General features: G+C 42.2%; 1 protein-coding gene across 3 annotated transcripts in view; it reads right to left on the bottom strand.

Moving 5' to 3' along the window:
• Window positions 1-496: 496 nt before the first annotated feature.
• The window catches only part of LOC110173242 (regulator of G-protein signaling 6-like), a 178,399-nt gene continuing 160,063 nt past the window's right edge, over window positions 497-18,832 (bottom strand). For all 3 annotated transcript variants that reach the window (XM_055149645.1, XM_055149646.1, XM_055149644.1), the window contains exons 15-18: window positions 12,759-12,945; window positions 8,092-8,181; window positions 6,765-6,818; window positions 497-1,472 (exon numbers count right to left, since the gene is read on the bottom strand). In XM_055149645.1, coding sequence (XP_055005620.1) covers window positions 1,422-1,472; window positions 6,765-6,818; window positions 8,092-8,181; window positions 12,759-12,945 — 382 coding nt within the window. In that variant the 3' untranslated portion in view covers window positions 497-1,421. The remainder of the gene's footprint in view (window positions 1,473-6,764; window positions 6,819-8,091; window positions 8,182-12,758; window positions 12,946-18,832) is intronic.

Here is an 18,832-nt window from a genome sequence, read left to right as displayed (position 1 = left end):
GGTCTAAACCAGTTCTAAACCAGGTCTGAACCAAGACTAAACCAGGTCTAAACCAGTTCTAAACCAGGTCTGAACCAGGACTAAACCAGGACTAAACCAAAACTAAACCAGGTCTAAACCAGGTTTGAACCAAGACTAAACCAGGACTAAACCAGGTCTAAAACCAGGACTAAAACCAGGTCTAAACCAGGTCTAAAACCAGGTCTAAACCAGGTCTAAACCAGGTCTAAAACCAGGTCTAAACCAGGTCTAAACCAGGACTAAACCAGGTCTAAACCAGGACTAAACCAGGACTAAACCAGGACTAAACCAGGTCTAAACCAGGTCTAAACCAGGTCTAAAGGACTAAACCAGGTCTAAACCAGGTCTAAACCAGGACTAAACCAGGACTAAACCAGGTAACCAAGACTAAACCAGGACTAAACCAGGACTAAACCAGGACTAAACCAGGTCTAAACCAGGTCTAAACCAGGACTAAACCAGGTCTAAACCAGGACTTAACTGGACTAAATCATGCTGCATGGACCGTGTCTCCTCCTCTTCTATCAATAATATTTTTAATTTGGTTCAGTAAAGTCTGGGCTTTTTATTTTCTTTTAGCAGATAAAACATCTTATGTGAAGATTTCCTCGTCTTTGGATTACTTGATTTGCTGTAGAGAAGCAAAGTATTCAGATTACATTACTCACCTTAAGTAATTTAATGGATTCTGTCACAAACTACATTTTGGGGTATGTAATCTGTAATCTGTAGGGGATTACATTTTAAAAGTAACCTTCCCAACACTGCGGGGGAGGGGGGGCCTGGTCCTGGTTTTAGACTTGGTTTAGTCCTGGTTTAGTCCTGGTTTAGTCCTGGTTTAGTCCTGGTTTAGTCCTGGTTTAGTCCTGGTTTAGTCCTGGTTAAATTCTGATTTAATTCTGGTTTAGTCCTGGTTTTAGTTCTGGTTTAGAGACACGGCCCGTGAGGCACGGTCCTTGCGGCGTGTGGGGGGGTTCGTGCTTTCATGGCCCAGTACCAAATGACCCATGGCCCGGTGCTGGTCCGTGGACTAGGGGTTGGGGACCCTGGTGCAGAGCTGAAATAGACTGATAAACCTGTTCACATTTCCAACACAGGAGACAGGAGCCCGGCAGTGAACAGACTTACGTAGTAGAAATCCTAACAATACTTCATTTTTATAGTCATCATCAGCTCTGGAGTGACAGCGCCGCCCTGGTGGTGGATCTAGTGACTTATTGCATGCTGTCAGGTCTCATCGTGTGGATATTTTTTTTTCGATGTGGCGTTTGGGTCCAGTCTATTGTCCCATATAATCCAGCGTCGTTCCTTAGCCACTCCCGGGTGTTTGCAGTCGCCCCCTTGTGGTGGTGAGCAGACAGTACGACACAGTTCATGTTTGAGTTCTAATCCGGGCCTTGTCAAGAAGACTGCATCAGACCGGTGAGCCGCTTCCCTGTCAAAGACTTGCCCTGAAAAAGAAAAGAAAATCAAAATGTTTAAGGTACAATTCACAACTTTTCTGGCACAAATGCATAATTTTGTTTCATATCTGCCATCTACTGGTAAAAAAAAAAAAGAAAGAAAAACCCACAAACTTGCAGATGTATGAGTAACCTTTTATTACTAGTCTGCTAATATCTAAATCTGAAAATACTCTTTTCCACCTTGTGATGTCACGTCATTTTCAAGTTTTGACACCTACCTTTTGCAGATATGGTCAATTACAGCACTGAAATCCTCCAAATTATTCTTGTGAAGGCAAATGGAGTGAAAAAGGTGATTAAAAAAAAAATAAATCACCTCCCTCAAGTGGAGGAGTCCAAGTGTCTCGGGGTCTTGTTCTTGAGTGAGGGGAGGATGGAGCGTGAGATTGACAGGCGGATCGGTGCAGCGTCTGCAGTGATGCGGTCGCTGTATCGGACCATTATGGTGAAGAGGAGCTGAGCTGAAAGGCAAAGCTCTGGATTTACCGTCAATCTACGTTCCTCCTCTCACCTGTTGTCATGAGCTCTGGGTAATGACCAAAAGGACGAGAGCACAGATACAAGCAGTTGAAATGAGTTTCCTCCGCAGGGTGGCTGGGCGCTCCCTTAGAGACAGGGTGAGGAGCTCAGTCACACAGGAGGAGCTCGGAGTAGAACCGTTGCTCCTCCACATTGAAAGGTCGAGGCTGAGGTGGCTCGGGCATCTTTTCCGGATGCCTGTTGGGCTTCTCCCTCAGGAGGTGTTCTGAGCCCCCAAGGGAAAACCCAGGACACACTGGAGGGACTATGTCTCTCAGCTGGCCTGGGAACACCTGGGGGTCCCCTTGGAGGAGTTGGAGGAAGTCTGGGAGTCCCTGCTTAGACTGCTGCCCCCCCGACCCAGCCCCAGATCAGCTGAAGAAAATGGATGGACCTTTTAAATCTTCCAAATTCAGAGTGACATTTGAAAAAATGTGAAAAAAATGCAAAAGCAATCGACCGTGAGGACAGAGGCTCTTTCCTTCTGGCCTCGCAACAGTTTACAGTTAAGAAATCAAAGAGATGAGGTTTTGATGAGGTTAATTCAGACTAATCAATGTAGGTTCCCAACTGCATTTCCTGTTTGTTACCAAGTTAAGATCGACTCACTCAGGATCGATCGCTTTTGCCTTGGCATCTTGGATCATTAAGCCAGAGACGTTCATTTTGTCTTCTTCTGTACTTTAACGTCTTGGCTTCTTTTTAAAGTCAATACGGTAAAGTGTGTTCTTCTGAAGATGCAGCAGGCGAAACACGTCAACAAGATAAAAAATACACTTTACTGTATTGTCTTCAAAAAGAACCTAAGAACTTAACCTTGGATCTTTGTTGTGTATTTTTTCGCTGCAAATGTTACACTCTGAATTTGAGATCTTGAACACAAATGCGCTGAATATTTAAAAGGTAACACTGAAAATGTATAAGTTAAATTTCATCAACTAAGATTCAGATTCCCAGGATAAGCGGAAGAAAATGGATGGAAGATTCAGATTAAAAATTATTCACATAAACACATTTTGTCAGAGTTAAGAAATTCAAAGTGAGAAAGTTAAACGTGTGTGAATGAAACAAAACACAACTCCAGATTTGTGATGTTGGTGATGAGGAAACAACATTATAACACAGAAAAAAAACAAAAAAAAGGAGTAATATGTTCCCTTTAAGTCCTCCTAAAGTCCTCACCAAATTTGTCGTGGTTGAGTCAGATTTAGCTGTGATTCAGTCCCAGTCCCTTTTACTCAATTAAAAAATGGTCTTTGAAAATCAGACACATGTTTTAAGACAATTATATCGTAAACCAAAGCAGTGTTTTGAGCCTGACTTCAGTGCTCGGTGATTTTCTGGTGCGCTTGTTGACAGCTGAAATAATGATCAGAGCGGTGAACAGCTTGTACCTGCTGTCAGCCAATATCAGAACATGTCCCAGAGGGGTTAGGCTCAACAGCACAACAAGACTCTCATAAGTACAGGAGAAAAAAACTGTCAAAACACACTGGTGCTAGAATGAGACTGGAGTTTAAAGACTCTTCTGTAAAAACATCGATATAACGTGAGGCTGAGATTCTACATTTGGACGGAGGATTTTCCAAACTGCTTATTACTGAATGTTAATTTAATCACAGTCTCCAATGAATATCTGCATAATTTTAGAATATTGATTTTCTCTCATAAGCAGAGGTGGTCACGGTTCGAGAAATCACTCAGGTAATAGTAAAAATATATTTGTCGAAACTTCTAGTCAAGTAATCTAGACTTAAAGAGTCATTAAACAACCTCCCGAAGCTTTACTCTGCGTTTGATTATCTTCCAACTCCCACCTGGACCTCGGATTTGACGTCACATCTGAGCTTGAAGTGTATTATTATCCCTCGTCTTATGAAAACGCTGCCACTTTAATATTTGAAATTTGCACTTCATTTTATGTTATGATTTCTCTGCTGTTAGAACTTTAGGGACACGCCCGTGAAATCGAGTATTGGCCTCACCACAACAGCAACTACCAAACCCACAGGCAGTGATACGGACGCGGTGAAGTACTGCAGTGATACGAGTGACTGAAATTGTCATTTAAACCACCGAAGTGTCCAAACACAATGAAAACACTTCATATTTACACGGCACAGTGGGTCCACAGTGGTACAGACCAGGCTGGGACCAGACCCACGGCAGGGCTGGAGCTCGAAGCTGAGGCTCGAACCCCACGAAGGCTCGGAGTCAAAGCTCGGAGTCCGTCCTGGTCCCGCTCTCGGAGTCAAAGCTCGGGTCCTCGGGTCCTCGGGTCCCGCTCGGGTCCGCTCGGTCCCTCGGGTCCTCGGTCCCGCTCTGGTCCCGCTCTGGTCCCGCTCTGGATCAGTCCCGCTTCAGTCCGTATGCGGTGCAAAAGTCCGGCATTGCAGTCACGGAAGTCACGTTTATGTTTTTCAATATACGGTTTTATATTGAAAAACGAATGAACGAATGACACACGGATTTATTCACCATTTCAAAATGAGCTCTAGTCACACTTATGTCACAAACCAGGAAGACGTTTGGAAACATGCGATGACAACTTCCGGTGTAGTTCCCAACACTGGGCTCGCCGACCGACTGAAGTAAACGTGATCAGCAGAAAAATAAAGACAGCAGACGTATGTGTTGTTTGAAATCATCTTGAATTTGGCGCCTCATCTCTTCTAATCACATGAACCCAGTGCGTTGGAGTTCTGTGTCAGTGTGGAAATGATGAAAACTTGTATAATAATAATAATATTTATATTATCCAAGCTTATATTATTATCCCTCATCTTATGAAAACGCTGCCATTTTAATATTTGAAATTTGCACTTCATTTTATGTTATGATTTCTCTTCTGTTAGAACCGTAGGGATGTTAAAGCCTGTTAAATCAAGTATTTGTTCAATATTGGCCTCACCACAACACAGACTACCAAACCTATAGGCAGTCATACGGGTGTGGTGAGGCACTTGCAGTGATACGAGTGACTGAAATGATCATTTAAACCACCAAAGTGTCCAAATACAATGAAAACACTTCATATTTACACGTCACAGTGGGTGTAACCGTATTTTATTCTGACTCGGAATCCTTGCTCAGTCTACTTTTTCCGCCACCGAGTTTGCGCGAGTCAGAGGCAACTTCCTCGGAAAACTGATTCGGAAGGATAATCGAACGCAGGGCTACTCCACCTCTACGCAAAATCTGAAAAATCTTCCAGAGTGCCTGGCGGTTTGAGGGGAGCGGGTGTGGGGCAGGCTCACAGCCAATTGACAGCCAACAATCCAACACGGCGCAGACCGGTGCACTCATTTGTGCTTTGATCACACGGTTTCTCCAGACACGGTGGGACATTGCGGTGACCAGTGGTGCCAGGTCGGGGCGGCGCTGAGAGGGGCTCCTCACGTACCGCCCGTAGATGCCAATGCCAATAACCTGCATCTGACCCTGTGTTCCTGCTGAATCGGTTTTCTGAAGAAGTGGCCTAGTGACACTCGTGACAAGCCCCTTATCCTGCGTGACTCGGACCTCAGGCTGAAAAAGTAGACCGAGCAAGGATTCCAAGTCAGAATCCAAGACGGTTACACCCACTGTGACGTGGAAATATGAAGTGTTTTCATTGTGTTTGGACACTTTGGTGGTTTAAATGACAATTTCAGTCATTATCGTATTACTCTAATCCATATCACTGTCTGTGGGTTTGATAGTCGTGTTGTGGTGAGGCCAATACTTGATTTAACGAGCGTTAACGTCCCTAAGGTTGTAACGGAAGAGAAATCATAACATAAAATGAAGTGCAAATTTCAAAAATAAAATTAATTAAAATGGCAGCGTTTTCATAAGATGAGGGAATAGTGATCATCATAATTTACGTCGTCCGACACTCGGAACATAATAACATGCTTCAAGCTCAGACGTGACGTTAAATCCGAGGTCCAAGTGGGAGTTCAAAGATAATTGAACGCAGGGTTACTCAATTTCGATCGTTGGTTCAACCCGAAAATTCAAATGTCAGGCCATAGTTGATCGTAAAGAGGCCGCTGCAGACACGACTTTGACCCAAATGTCAGATTTTTAAGTTTTTAACTATGCAATAAATGCCAAACTAAGGCCAGGGATAGAGATACACTTCTATGTTAGTCTCATTTAGATAATCAGCAGAAAAAAGTGATTTTGGTGTTCAGTGTTTAGCCCTTTAAGAGCTGTATATAAATTGAAGTTAACGTAATAAGGATAAATCACATAAAAAAGCAAACGTTAATTTTATCTCAAGGAGAGCGCGGTGCTAGAAACAGAAACGTCACAAATCATTTCATTTTGTCAACAGAAAGCTTTTGTCACGTGTAAACTTACTCACAGTTTGAAGAGGAACAACAACTTCTACTCAAATTAAACTAAACAGTAAATCGTCACATTTAAGCAGCACTTTTCCACTTTCAAGGCTCTCAAAGTGTTTTATATCAAAGAAGTATTCACACATTCACACACCAGTGCACGCAAACAGACCGTGGCGAAGTGTTGTGTCTTGCCCAAGGACACAACAACAGTATTCATTTGTGGCAGCTTCAACCAAACTGCTGAGCTTCGGATGAGGAAAGGAGCACTTTACCAACTGTACTAAATGTATCGTGTTAATTGATCTGTTTGAGAGGATAGACTTCGACTTCAACTTAGACAAACTTTATTGATCCACAAGGGAAATTATTTAAATATATAAGTACAGTATATATAGAGAGAGAGACAGTAATAACGCTTGAGACTTACCACGCTGCGAGTGAACTTCTCCAGAGAAGTACGTCTGCCCTGGTCTGTTTCAGGCTGGAAACAAAACACACATCACAACATTATCAACTACAGACAGAACACATTCACTTATGTATTCAAATCTGTGTGTCATTCGTTCATTCGTTTTCAATATAAAACCAAAAATAAGAAAATGAAAAAACAACAGTTTCTTCATTATTTGTCTCCAAAACCAAAATGAAAAAAACAGATAATGATTTGTTTTTTTCAGTTTTTGATTTTGTGTTTAAATGAAGAATAGAAAATCGGATAATGGCCGTTTACGTGACTTCCGTGACTGTGATGCCGGACTTCTGCACCGCATACGGACTGAACCGGGACTGACCCAGGTCCAGGACCACACCGGGACCAGACCGGGACTGAGACCGGGACCAGAGCGGGACTGAGACCGGGATCAGAGCGGGACTGAGATCGACACTGAGACCAAGACCAGGCTGGGACCAGACCCACGGCAGGGCTGGAGCTCGAAGCTGAGGCTCGGACCCCACAAAGGCTCAGAGTCCAGGCTCGGCGTCCAGGCTCGGCGTCCAGGCTCGGCGTCCAGGCTCGGAGTCCAGGCTCGGAGTCCAGGCTCGGAGTCCAGGCTCGGAGTCCAGGCTCGGAGTCCAGGCTCGGAGTCCAGGCTCGGAGTCAGGCTCGAGTCAAGGCTCGGTCAAGGCTCGGAGTCAAGGCTCGAGTCCCGGTCTGGTCCCGGACCTTTATCAGTCCTGGTTCAGTCCGTATGCGGTGCAAAAGTCCGACATCGCAGTCACGAAAGTCACATAAACGGGAAACAGGCAGTTATCCATTTTTTCCATTCTTCATTTAAACACAAAATCAAAAACTGAAAAAACGAAATTGCTGTTCGTTCTTTCATTTTGGCTTTGGAGACAAATAATGAAGAAAACAGTTGTTTTTTCATTTTCTTATTTTTGGTTTTATATTGAACCAAACCAACCACACATTTATGGAAACTTCTGCAACAGACTTGGGAAGAACTTTCTGAAGAATATTTGATTTCTATTGTAAAAACAACAAGTCACGAGTGTGTTTAGCTGTTATATCTGACAAAGGTGGACACTTTCATCAATCAAAAGTTTAGAATATGTTTTGATCAACAGTAAACAAATTGGAAAAACTGTTGTTCTAAAACTTGTGAGCAGTAGTGTACGTAGTTAGAGTTCACTTTCAGTAACACCAGTCTTGTAAAATGGAAACACAAACGCCGTCTACACTAGTCCCCAAACATCGCTGCATGTTTTGATTAGTATGCAGTCAGAGAACAGTCCCATCATGCACTGGGCCTGACCTTCCTTCGGGCCAGCAGCAGGTCCTGGTACACGCTGGAGCGCAGGAAGCGGCTGTAGCTGTCACTCTTCATCAGGTGGTAGATGTGGTCCTGCAGAGAGGAGCAGCACAAGGCCAGGATGTACGTGAGACTTTTTATGATCAAACACATGTACGGCACAGAGAAGAAGAACAATAATACACCTGCACTTTGTTCACTGTCACTCTCAACCAATCACAATCTGCAATCCTCCTCTTCATCTTCACTACAGCAAAACCAGCAGCCTCCTCAGCCTCTCCTCCTCTTCCTCACCACCAGTGTTTTGTTTTGTTTTTTTCTAATGAAATGCACTTATAAAACGCTCTCTTGACGTTTTGTAAAGACACTGCACTGTTCTAACAGATTTGACAGACTTACATTATTTTAATCAACAACTAGCATGCTAACCATGCACTTTCCGGTTCACGGACATGTGACGGGACTGATTTTAAACCATGAATGTCAAACATGTTTTAGTTTTAATTTCAACCACGCCCACTTTTAATTTCTGGTTTGGACCCGGTTTAGACCTGATATAGTCCTGATCCTATAGTCCTGGTTTAGTCCTGATTTAGACCTAGTTTAGACCTGGTTCGGTCCTGGTTCAGTCCTGGTTCAGTCCTGGTTCACTTAGGTTTAGTTCCCCTGGTTCAGTCCTGGTTCAGTTCTGGTTTAGACCTAGTTTAGACCTAGTTTAGACCTGGTTTAGACCTGGTTTAGTTCTAATGGTTCAGTCCTTGTTCATTTCGGGTTTAGTTCTCCTGGTTTCTGATGCTCTGATTTTGCACCATGACACAGAAACAATGTCTCTTTCAGTTGTTTCCAAGTGGTTCTCATCAGGCTCCGCCCACTTGTTTTTTTTGTTGTTTTTTGTTTTTTTATGACAGAGAATTAATTGTCAACTGGATAGAGTCAAGTCGTTGTGTTTCCATGATTCTTGCCTGTATAATGTCTAAAACAGACGAGATTTATCCATGAAAATAAAACCAACAATTTTCTTCATTATTTGTCTCCAAAATAAAAAAATAAAAAAAACATTAGCAATTTGTTTGTTTGTTTTTTCAGTTTTTGATTTTGTGTTTAAATAAGTAATAGAAAAAAATAAATAAATAACAGCCATTTCCCTTTTCATCCAATTTTGACCAAGAATCTATAATAAAAACTGGAGATGCCAGACTTTTGAACCACATACAGAACCAGGACTAAACCAGGTCTAAACCAGGTCTAAACCAGGACTAAACCAGGACTAAACCAGGACTATATCAAGTCTAAAACAGGTCTGAAGCAGGACTAAACCAGGTCTAAACCAGGTCTAAACCAGGTCTAAACCAGGTCTAAACCAGGCCTAAAACCAGGACTAATATCAGGTCTAAACCAGGTCTAAACCAGGTCTAAACCAGGACTATACCAGGACTGAACCAGGACTGAACCAGGACTAAACCAGGACTGAACCAGGTCTAAACCAGGTCTAAACCAGGAGGACTAAACCAGAACTGAACCACGTCTACACTAGGTCTAAACCAGGTCTAAACCAGGTCTAAACCACGACTATAGAATCAGGTCTATATCAGGTCCATGTCAGGTCTAAACCAGGTCTAAACCAGGACTAAACCACGTCTAAACCAGGACTAAACCAGGTCTAAACAGAACTAAACCAGGTCTAAAATCAGGTCTAAACCAGGTCTAAACCAGGACTAAACCAGGACTAAAACAGAACTAAACCAGGTCTAAATCAGGTCTAAACCAGGTCTAAACCAGGACTAAACCAGGACTAAACCAGGTCTAAATCATGACTAAACCAGGTCTATATCAGGACTAAACCAGGACTATATCAGGTCTAAACCAGGTCTAAACCAGGTCTAAACCAGGTCTAAACTCTAAACCAGGTCTAAACCAGGACTATAGAATCAGGTCTATATCAGGTCCATGTCAGGTCTAAACCAGGACTAAACCACATCTAAACCAGGACTAAACCAGGACTTAAAACAGAACTAAATCAGGTCTAAACCAGGTCTAAATCAGGTCTAAAGAGGCTCAAAACGGTTCTGTTTAGCTGCATATGATGAAAGGTTTTCACTCCGCACTCTTCTCTCTCATTTAATATTTCTGTCTCTTTTTAATTTTATGATGATTATTTACATTTTGATTAGTTTTAATTGTGATTTTAAATGTTTTTCTTAGTCTGTAAAGCACTTTGAATTACTTTGTGTACGAATTGTGCAACAAATAACCTCTCCTTGTCTTGTCTTCGCGAACAATGTCCCTGATTTTATAGATACTCGGCGTCTTCCTGTGATATTATTACTACACGTTATCCCCACATTTCACTTATCGTCACATCTCTAAATTTAGAACTGTCACACGTTAATAATACGACCAACCTGCACGCGCGAACTGACATTTCGACGCCGACATTCGTATTTAGACTCTCCTCTGCGGGTCCGTGGAGGATTTGACGGACAGGCGGGCTCTTAAGCTCCCTGCCCCCCCCCTCCTCTGTACCTGTCCCCCGCCTGGGCTCGGAGCCGTGAGCCCTGGGTAATATTAGGCCATTAGCCGGCGGTGGTGGAGCGTGGAGCGGAGGGGACAGGCGGGCCCCGCTCTGTCACCAGTAGAAGTGGAAATCTGCCGCCCGCTCGGAGGTATGGGGGAGCGAGTGCAGGTCAAATGGAACTTTCACTGTGAAGCCCAATTACGGTCAGATATAATGTTATGTAAAATGTGTAGGTGGAGACAGAGTGGCAGGTGCGGGATTTGAAGGATTTTTTTATTACGTTGAGGGCAGGGGCCATTACAGAAGCCAGTGGTGGAATGTACAAAAATAAAAATACACTAAAATTGTACTTAAATATTGTATCTGTGCTATTTAAGTTCATTTTACAGTGGATACTTTTTATTTTTCACTTTTACTTTTACGTTTACTACATTTGAGAGCATGTATCTTTACTTTCTACTCCACTGCATTTTAAATCTGGGCTGAAAAGTAGAATTTTTTTTTTTTTTTTTATGTTTTGAGACCATTTCATTTGAGTTAATGTCCCAATTTGAGCAAAGAAAATGCACAAAAACACAAAAACAGCTCGAAAAAAAATTAAGAGATCATTTGAATCCTTATACACTTTAAATGCTCTGAAAAATCTCTGCAAAATACTTCTACTTTTCTAATCTGTAAGTACATTTTTAAACAGGTACTTTAATAATTTTACTTAGATTTTTCATGTGATACTTCTACTTTTTACTCTTTAAGTACCTTTTTAAATGAGTACTTCAATAGTTTTACTTCAGTAGATTTTTCATGTGATACTTTTACTTTTATTTGATTAATCTTTTGCTTCTGTATCTGTACTTTTACTTAACAAAATGGAATACTTCATCCACCATTTTTATTATAACAAACTAATATTTTAAACAATGTTTGGGTCACAAATCAGATTTTCTTTTGGCCCTATGCTCCTGTATCTGATCTTTTAATAACAGTCTGAACAACACAGATCTGATTTTTTCAAATGCGACCCAGGCCACTTGGATATGTGCTCCTAAAACTGATACATATCTGATCTTTTGACATGTGACTTCAGTCTGAATGGCCAGGTCACATTCATCTCACCTACATGTCAGGCTCGGAGTCTAATCAGTGGAGAGAAAGCGAGGTTAACGAGTTTATTCATATTTGGGGGGATCGCTGTATTCAGGCCAAGTTGAAGGGGTCTTATCGGAACTGGGTGTTTTTTGAAATGATCACCAAAGAAATGTCCGAGCGCGGCTACAGACGGTCCTGGCTCCAATCTCAACAAAAATCCTGCCTGTGAAGCCTGCGAACCAAATACAAGGAGGCTAAAGACTCAAACAAACAAAGCAGCAATGGACGTGTAACCTGTCCATTTTACGATAGTTTTGCCGCTGCCGTCAGCTTGGCAGAAACGACATCATATGATTTCTGTAAAAAATAATAATAATTTTACAAATATTCTCGCACAAATGAAAACCGTCACAGCACAAAACAGCACAAACGAAATACAAATGTTTCGTATAATTTTCTGCTTGTTTTGAAGCTATTTAACATTCTGAGAGGCTGGATGACGTCGTCGGCCAAAAATAAAACTGCCAATATCTTAAGAACCATAATCACAGAAACAAAACTTTTTGCAGCACAAAACGGCACAAACAAACGACACCAGTTTGGGCCGTTTGAGAACATTTGGAGGCTTCCTGGGGGCTGGCTGACCCCAGTTTGACCTATAAAAGAATCGTTAATACCTCAAAAACGTTTTGCAGCACAAAACGGCTCAAACGGAGCATATTGACGTAGTTTTTGTGTAGGTTTGAGTTTTTTTGCATTTGATGGGGGGCCAACTTCAAGCAGGTCGGCATTAAACCTTTTTATCTTCATGGAGACCAGACCAAGTGGCAGGTCAGATCTGTAGAGATGGCAACCCCGCTCACAGTGAGAATACCTGTTTTTCTAGGTATTTTTGAGCTATAAAACCACCTGTAATTGAATAAATGTAAAGTAGAGCAATGACATATTCATAGAAAACAAGCAACCAAAAAGTTTCACGTTGCACCTCCAGTCAGTCAATAGTAGCTGAAGTTTTTAAACGGTTTTGCTGCCAGGACACAACACTGAACCCCCGCTCTGGCCCTTGTACCTGCGCGTCCTCGTAGCTGTAGCGTCCGGGGTCTTTCAGGTTGTGGCTGGTGCGTTCGTAGCTGTGGGAGTCCAGGTTGATGGAGCTGGGGGCCCCTTCGGCTAAAAACTCAGCCCAGATGTCCTGCGCTCTCTGGGCCACGTCCTGCTGGGGCTGCCTCTTCAGATCCTGCACGGCGAGCCAGAACCTGCAGCACACGAGCAGGGGAACGTTAGAGGAAACACAGCATTAACCTGAGTCCATGGGGATTTGTCTTTTTGGGCTGATACTGATTCATCCAACAAAACAGGGCTCAATATTTCAAAATTTAAGACATTAAGACACAAATTGTAAATCCCTTAAAGCAGATTTTCCCAAAGAATCCCCTATCGATGCAAAGATCACACAGCTCCCCAAACAATAACTGACATAAATGTGATATAATTTCAAAGTGTCATCATTTAATAAAATATGGAATAAAATATGGAATGCTTTCTTCCTTAGATTTTGATGTTAAACAATATATAATTCTGTCTGTAGGCTTAATACTAATCTCAATCAATGCATTTAAATCAATCTTTTATGTAAGGTTGATTTCAAACTTCATTTTATGAGCAACTTCAGGAACTACTTCCTTAAAGGCTTAAAAACGAGTAATGAGCCTAAACCTTTTTGGTGGTACTACTGGTACTACTGGTACTACTGGTACTACTGGTACTACTGGTACTACTGGTACTCCTATTCCTCCTCCTCCTCCTATTCCTCCTCCTATTCCTCCTCCTCCTCCTCCTATTCCTCCTCCTCCTCCTCCTCCTCCTCCTCCTCCTCCTCCTCTCCTCCTCCTCCTACTCCTCCTCCTCCTCCTACTCCTCCTCCTCCTCCTCCTCCTACTCCTCCTCCTCCTCCTCCTCCTCCTCCTCCTCCTCCTACTCCTCCTCCTCCTCCTCTCTCCTCCTCCTCCTCCTCCTCCTCCTCCTCCTCTCCTCCTCCTCCTCCTCCTCCTCCTCCTCCTCCTATTCCTCCTCCTCCTATTCCTCCTCCTCCTCCTCCTTCCTCCTCCTTCCTCCTCCTACTCCTACTCCTCCTACTCCTATTCCTACTCCTCCTCCTCCTCCTATTCCTCCTCCCTCCTATTCCTCCTCCTATTCCTCCTCTCCTCCTCCTCTCCTCCTCTCCTCCTCTCTTCCTACTCCTCCTCTTCCTCTTCCTCCTCCTCCTCTTCCTACTCTCCTCCTCTCTTCCTACTTCCTCCTCTTCCTACTCCTCCTCCTCTTCCTCCTCCTCCTCTTCCTACTCCTCCTCCTCTTCCTCTCTCCTCTTCCTACTCCTCCTCTCTTCTCCTCCTCTCCTACTCCTCCTCCTCCTCTCTCCTCTTCCTCTCTCCTCCTCCTCCTCCTCTTCCTCCTCCTCCTCTTCCTCCTCCTCCTATTCCTCCTCCTCCTCCTCTTCCTCCTGTTCCTACTCCTCCTCCTATTCCTCCTCCTATTCCTCCTCCTATTCCTCCTCCTATTCCTCCTACTCCTCCTCCTCCTCCTCCTCAGCCAACTTTCTGAATACTTTCCGAGCATCCTTACCATTCACAGTATTGAGTTTATAAGCAGTTTTCACAACTTTCAGAGGCTAGAGCAGAGTTTTGCTGTCACACTAATGCCAAAAACTACTGGCATCCAGAGCTTCCTGGTTTGCAGACAATAAAACTGCTTTATAATCAGATACAGACAGCACACAGAGGTCTCATTTTGATCCTGTCGCACACTGCAGGAGAATTTGCCCGATTTTGGCTGTGATTTGCTTCTCCCCTAGTTTGGAGAAGTGTGACCCAACTTTGTGTCTTCGTGTGTGATTTTAAAGCCGCTGTGCTCCTCGTGTGTGTGGTGTCAGTGTGACCTTGAGCTGCACTGTCAGATTGAACCACTAAACATCAGCAACTCTACAGTAACAGCCAATAAAATAAAGCGTCTGGGGCACAAGGTACAAACTCAGGACATAGCAAAAATAATGAGAAGACACTGGGGTAGGACACTAAGTTTTTAATCTTCATCCTACTCCTTCTGAGCACCAGGTCCCAAATATGTTCATGTACATATCCCTGTTTTTGTTGCACTTGGCTCAAACAAATAAATAAAATGAAAAAATGAAAATGACTATCACTCACCTCTCAAAAAGATATAAATTTAAACTGCAGGATCTCATCCATATTATCCACAGAGTTTGTCTTCTGCAAATAATGACACTCAGTCCACAAAACCGCACATTTACTCCAGTATGAGGCGTTCTTTAAAAGTAAAAAGGCCAGAGTAGTTCCTCAGGTGTGTGTTTACGTCAGGGGTGCTCACACTTTTTCAGCATGCAAGCTACTTACAAAATGACCAAGTCAAAATGATCTACCTAATACAAAGCCAAGCAAACTGCACTGAAACACTCTGTGCCCCTTTTTTGGAGACTCCCCCACAGTTTGAGAACCTCTTCTTTAAGAGAACTTCCTCTGGCACTTTACACAAAACTGTGAAAAAAGTGAAGGAAGTAGGTAAGATTTTTAAACCTGTTTTTAAAAACAGGAGTTACATTCTTTTCTGGTTTTGCAGTGATATTTACCAGCCTCTGCACGTTTACCAAACCAAACGCACATCGTGACAAACATAGATGCATTTGTGCACTTTTGTTAGACAAACTTCAGCCAAATGTGGCAGTAGGTCTGTTCTGTAGATCTGCTCTATGCTTTAGACCTGCTTTGTTCCAACACTGTAACACAAATTTAGACTCTTTTTTGCTTCACGTTTGGTCTTGCTCTTCTAATCAACGCGCACTGTGGGAGGGGCTTGTGTTCGCTGTACGCAGGAAGGAGCGAGAGCGTGAAAAGGCGAGGGGCGGCCTGCTGACGTGAGGCAGATGAACAGGTAGGATGTTTAGGAAGTTGAACCTGCCCTGTGATGCACGCTGGTACACGAGGGCACACGCTGTCGCAGACAAGCCGTTCATAGGGAGCGTGTGTGTTTGTGATGTGCCGTGGAGTCTCCGCGGGTTTCAAATGAGCGCACAGGCTGCACTGAGACAACTACAAGTTTATTACCAACAGCAGCGGCCGTAATGAAATATGATCGCACTTGTTGAGTGTCAGACCTGGAGTGAGAGACAAGACCAAGTTCAAACACGAGTCCGAGACGAGACACGGCGATCTACCCACACGACCTTGGCAATCGACTGGTAGATCTCAATTGACATATTGGGCACCCCTGGTTTACGTCCACACAGCGCACATATCGAGGTGAAGCTGCAGATTAGTGATGTGAGACTACTTCCTGTGGACTTGATCAATCTTTTATGCTTTAAAAATCATGTATCTGAAGTATTGCACCACATTTCACAAATAATAATAACACAGATTTGTCTTGTATCTAAACTAAAAGTGCAGAGCTCTGATCTTTTGAACACTTAAGAGTCTGATAGCGAGTGGTTTTACTGTAAACAGAAAACACCAGACAACTTTATATCCTGTGGTTTGCAGACACATCCCGCTGCAGTCTTTGTGATCGGAGATTTTAAGTCTCATAAAATTCTCCTCGTGTTTTTTGTTAAACGTTTAAAAATTGACCGAAAAATCCTGTAGTGTGTTGCGGCTTTAAGAGCTGCTTATACAATATATCTGTATGGGGAAAACGAATTTTGCGTAACTATATTGACAAACTTCTGCTAACTGATCTTGGCACTAATAAAAATAGTACTGTTTAATTGTGGATTTTCCTATTTGATACTTCCTATGAAAATACTATAGGACAATATCAGTAAACATAATCGTGGCTCCTGCTCCTGATCTGAGACAATAACTTCATCCAAATGTGGAAAACAAACATCGGTGTCAAATCATTACAGAATAAGATATTTTAGTTGAAATAAGCGCACATTTGTAGTACCTTTTTCTCCCTTTTTTTTTTTGCTAAAGCTGGATGATTGACAGGTCGTACTGCAAATATACTGAGCCAGACTGAAAGGCTCGGAGAGTGAGACTGGACAAATCGATCAGAATTTTAAAACATCCTGTGGCCCATCTCCAAAACATTTCACAGAATATTGTTGGAAAAAAATACACTTTTTTGGACGTCGAGCAAGTATTGAATTAAACCACACACAGCACTTTTGAAACTCTTTTATATAAGACCAACTTTATTCTACATCCTGCTCGTTATCAGTGGCGGAGTTAACAATTCGGGGGCCCTAGGGGAACTTGAGTATGGGGCCCTCACTATAATGCACTGTTTTATTTTGTTTTGTTTTGTTTCTGTCTGTTTTTTCCCATGGTTTTTGAGACACGCACATCTTTATTATTTATTTATTTTTTATTTTATGGTGGATTGGAAACTTGTCTTATTAGTTCGGTCGCCTACTAGATGACCAGAGCTGAAAGTAGTTTTATATTTTTTGCTAGTACAATTACATTTTTGTTTACATCCATTACATATGATTATAATTATGCTATGATATGTCCATTCTAACGTGAAAGGGGGGGATGCTTTGACAGTTAAAATAGATTTAGCAATCAGATACCATTTAGATTTTTACTATTATTTATTTATTTATTTTTTTTAAGTAAACTACTCTCATTTTATGTCATAATGAGGGAAATTGCTCTGAGGCCTCAGCCATTAGTGGTAATGGCAAGGACTATTGTCTGGGGGCCCCTCCAGGTTCAGGGGCCCCAAGCGGCTGCCTACTTTTGCCTAATGGTAGCACCACCTCTGCTCATTATTACACTTAAGAAACTCACTACGGTCTGAAATCTCCTTATTGTGAGACAAAAAGAGTTAATTGTCTTATTTTATTTTTACTTTTTTCTTGTTTTTTCTTGTTTTAAGATGAATATTACGATTTAAAATGTCCAGATTATAACATGATGATCCACGGATGTCATAGGTTATAACAATACAGCAGACACAAGCAAAATAGTTCTTCTTTAATAGTAATACTTGAACTATTGTGTTGTCCAGTCATTCTCTCATACCAAGGTAAACTATACGCTAGTGGTGTAACGATATCCAAGTCTCACGATACAATATCTTCCCGGTATGAACCTCACGGTACGATATTTATTGCGATATCGTGGGAAAGGTCATGATATGGTGGGGAGGCTCACAATTAGGGATGTAGCAATCCAATTCTCTCGGTACAATATTTATTGAGATATTTTGTGGAGGCTAACGATACTGTTAATATGCAACTTTTTCCTCTTAAAATGCCTTGACAAGACTTAATCCAAATAATTAAGACTTAAAAGTGTTTAGAACTGTTATTTCTTCATGTAGTCTACACTGCAAAGGATCATGGTCTATGTAGTTCCCTCTGTCTTTTTTTTAGCTATTGTTGCACAATAACTCTTACTTAAGAACATTACAAAAATTGGTTTTATCACCTAAAAAACATAACCAGAGACCGCCCCATTCTCTCTCGGGCCAACACAGAGACGCTGATGTATGCTTTTATCACCAGTTGAATAGACTACTGTAACGCCCTGCTCTCTGGTCTTCCCAAAAAGAGTATTTCAGATTTGCAATTATTACAAAATTCTGCAGCACATGTCCTGACGAGGAACAGAGGCCGGGACCACATTACACTGGTTTTAAAATCACTGCATTGGCTCCCTGTGAATTTCAGGATCGATTGGAAATGTGGAATGGTTTTTAATCATAATAAAGCACTTTGTGTTATATTTTTGTATGAAAAGCGCTTTATAAATAAAGTTTGATTGATTGATTGATTGAATTTAAGCAAAGAGATTTTAATTTGATATATTGTGATGGTCCACGATACTATTGCGACAACTTTGACGATACAATATCACGATATTTCAGTTATTGTTACATCCCTACTCTACACACAAAACTAAGACAAAACACGTCAATGTCAGTAACTACAAAGCCTCAGTTAGGAAGGAGGATGTAAGAGAGTGGCCTAGGGGGCAAGATAAGGACACTCCACGGTCCTCGCTCCCTCCTCCGTGCTTTTGGACGCAGCCCGAGCCTATTAACCTCAAAGTAACTGCATGGATGTCTGTTTGAAGGATAGCTTTAATATAGGAGCAACACTTATCAAACCGCTAATAC

Source organism: Boleophthalmus pectinirostris, unplaced genomic scaffold, assembly GCF_026225935.1.
Source record: "Boleophthalmus pectinirostris isolate CB_2022bp ecotype Guang Dong unplaced genomic scaffold, ASM2622593v1 HiC_scaffold_13, whole genome shotgun sequence".
Lineage (NCBI taxonomy): Eukaryota > Metazoa > Chordata > Actinopteri > Gobiiformes > Gobiidae > Boleophthalmus > Boleophthalmus pectinirostris.
This window is presented reverse-complemented; position numbering and strand designations above follow the sequence as displayed.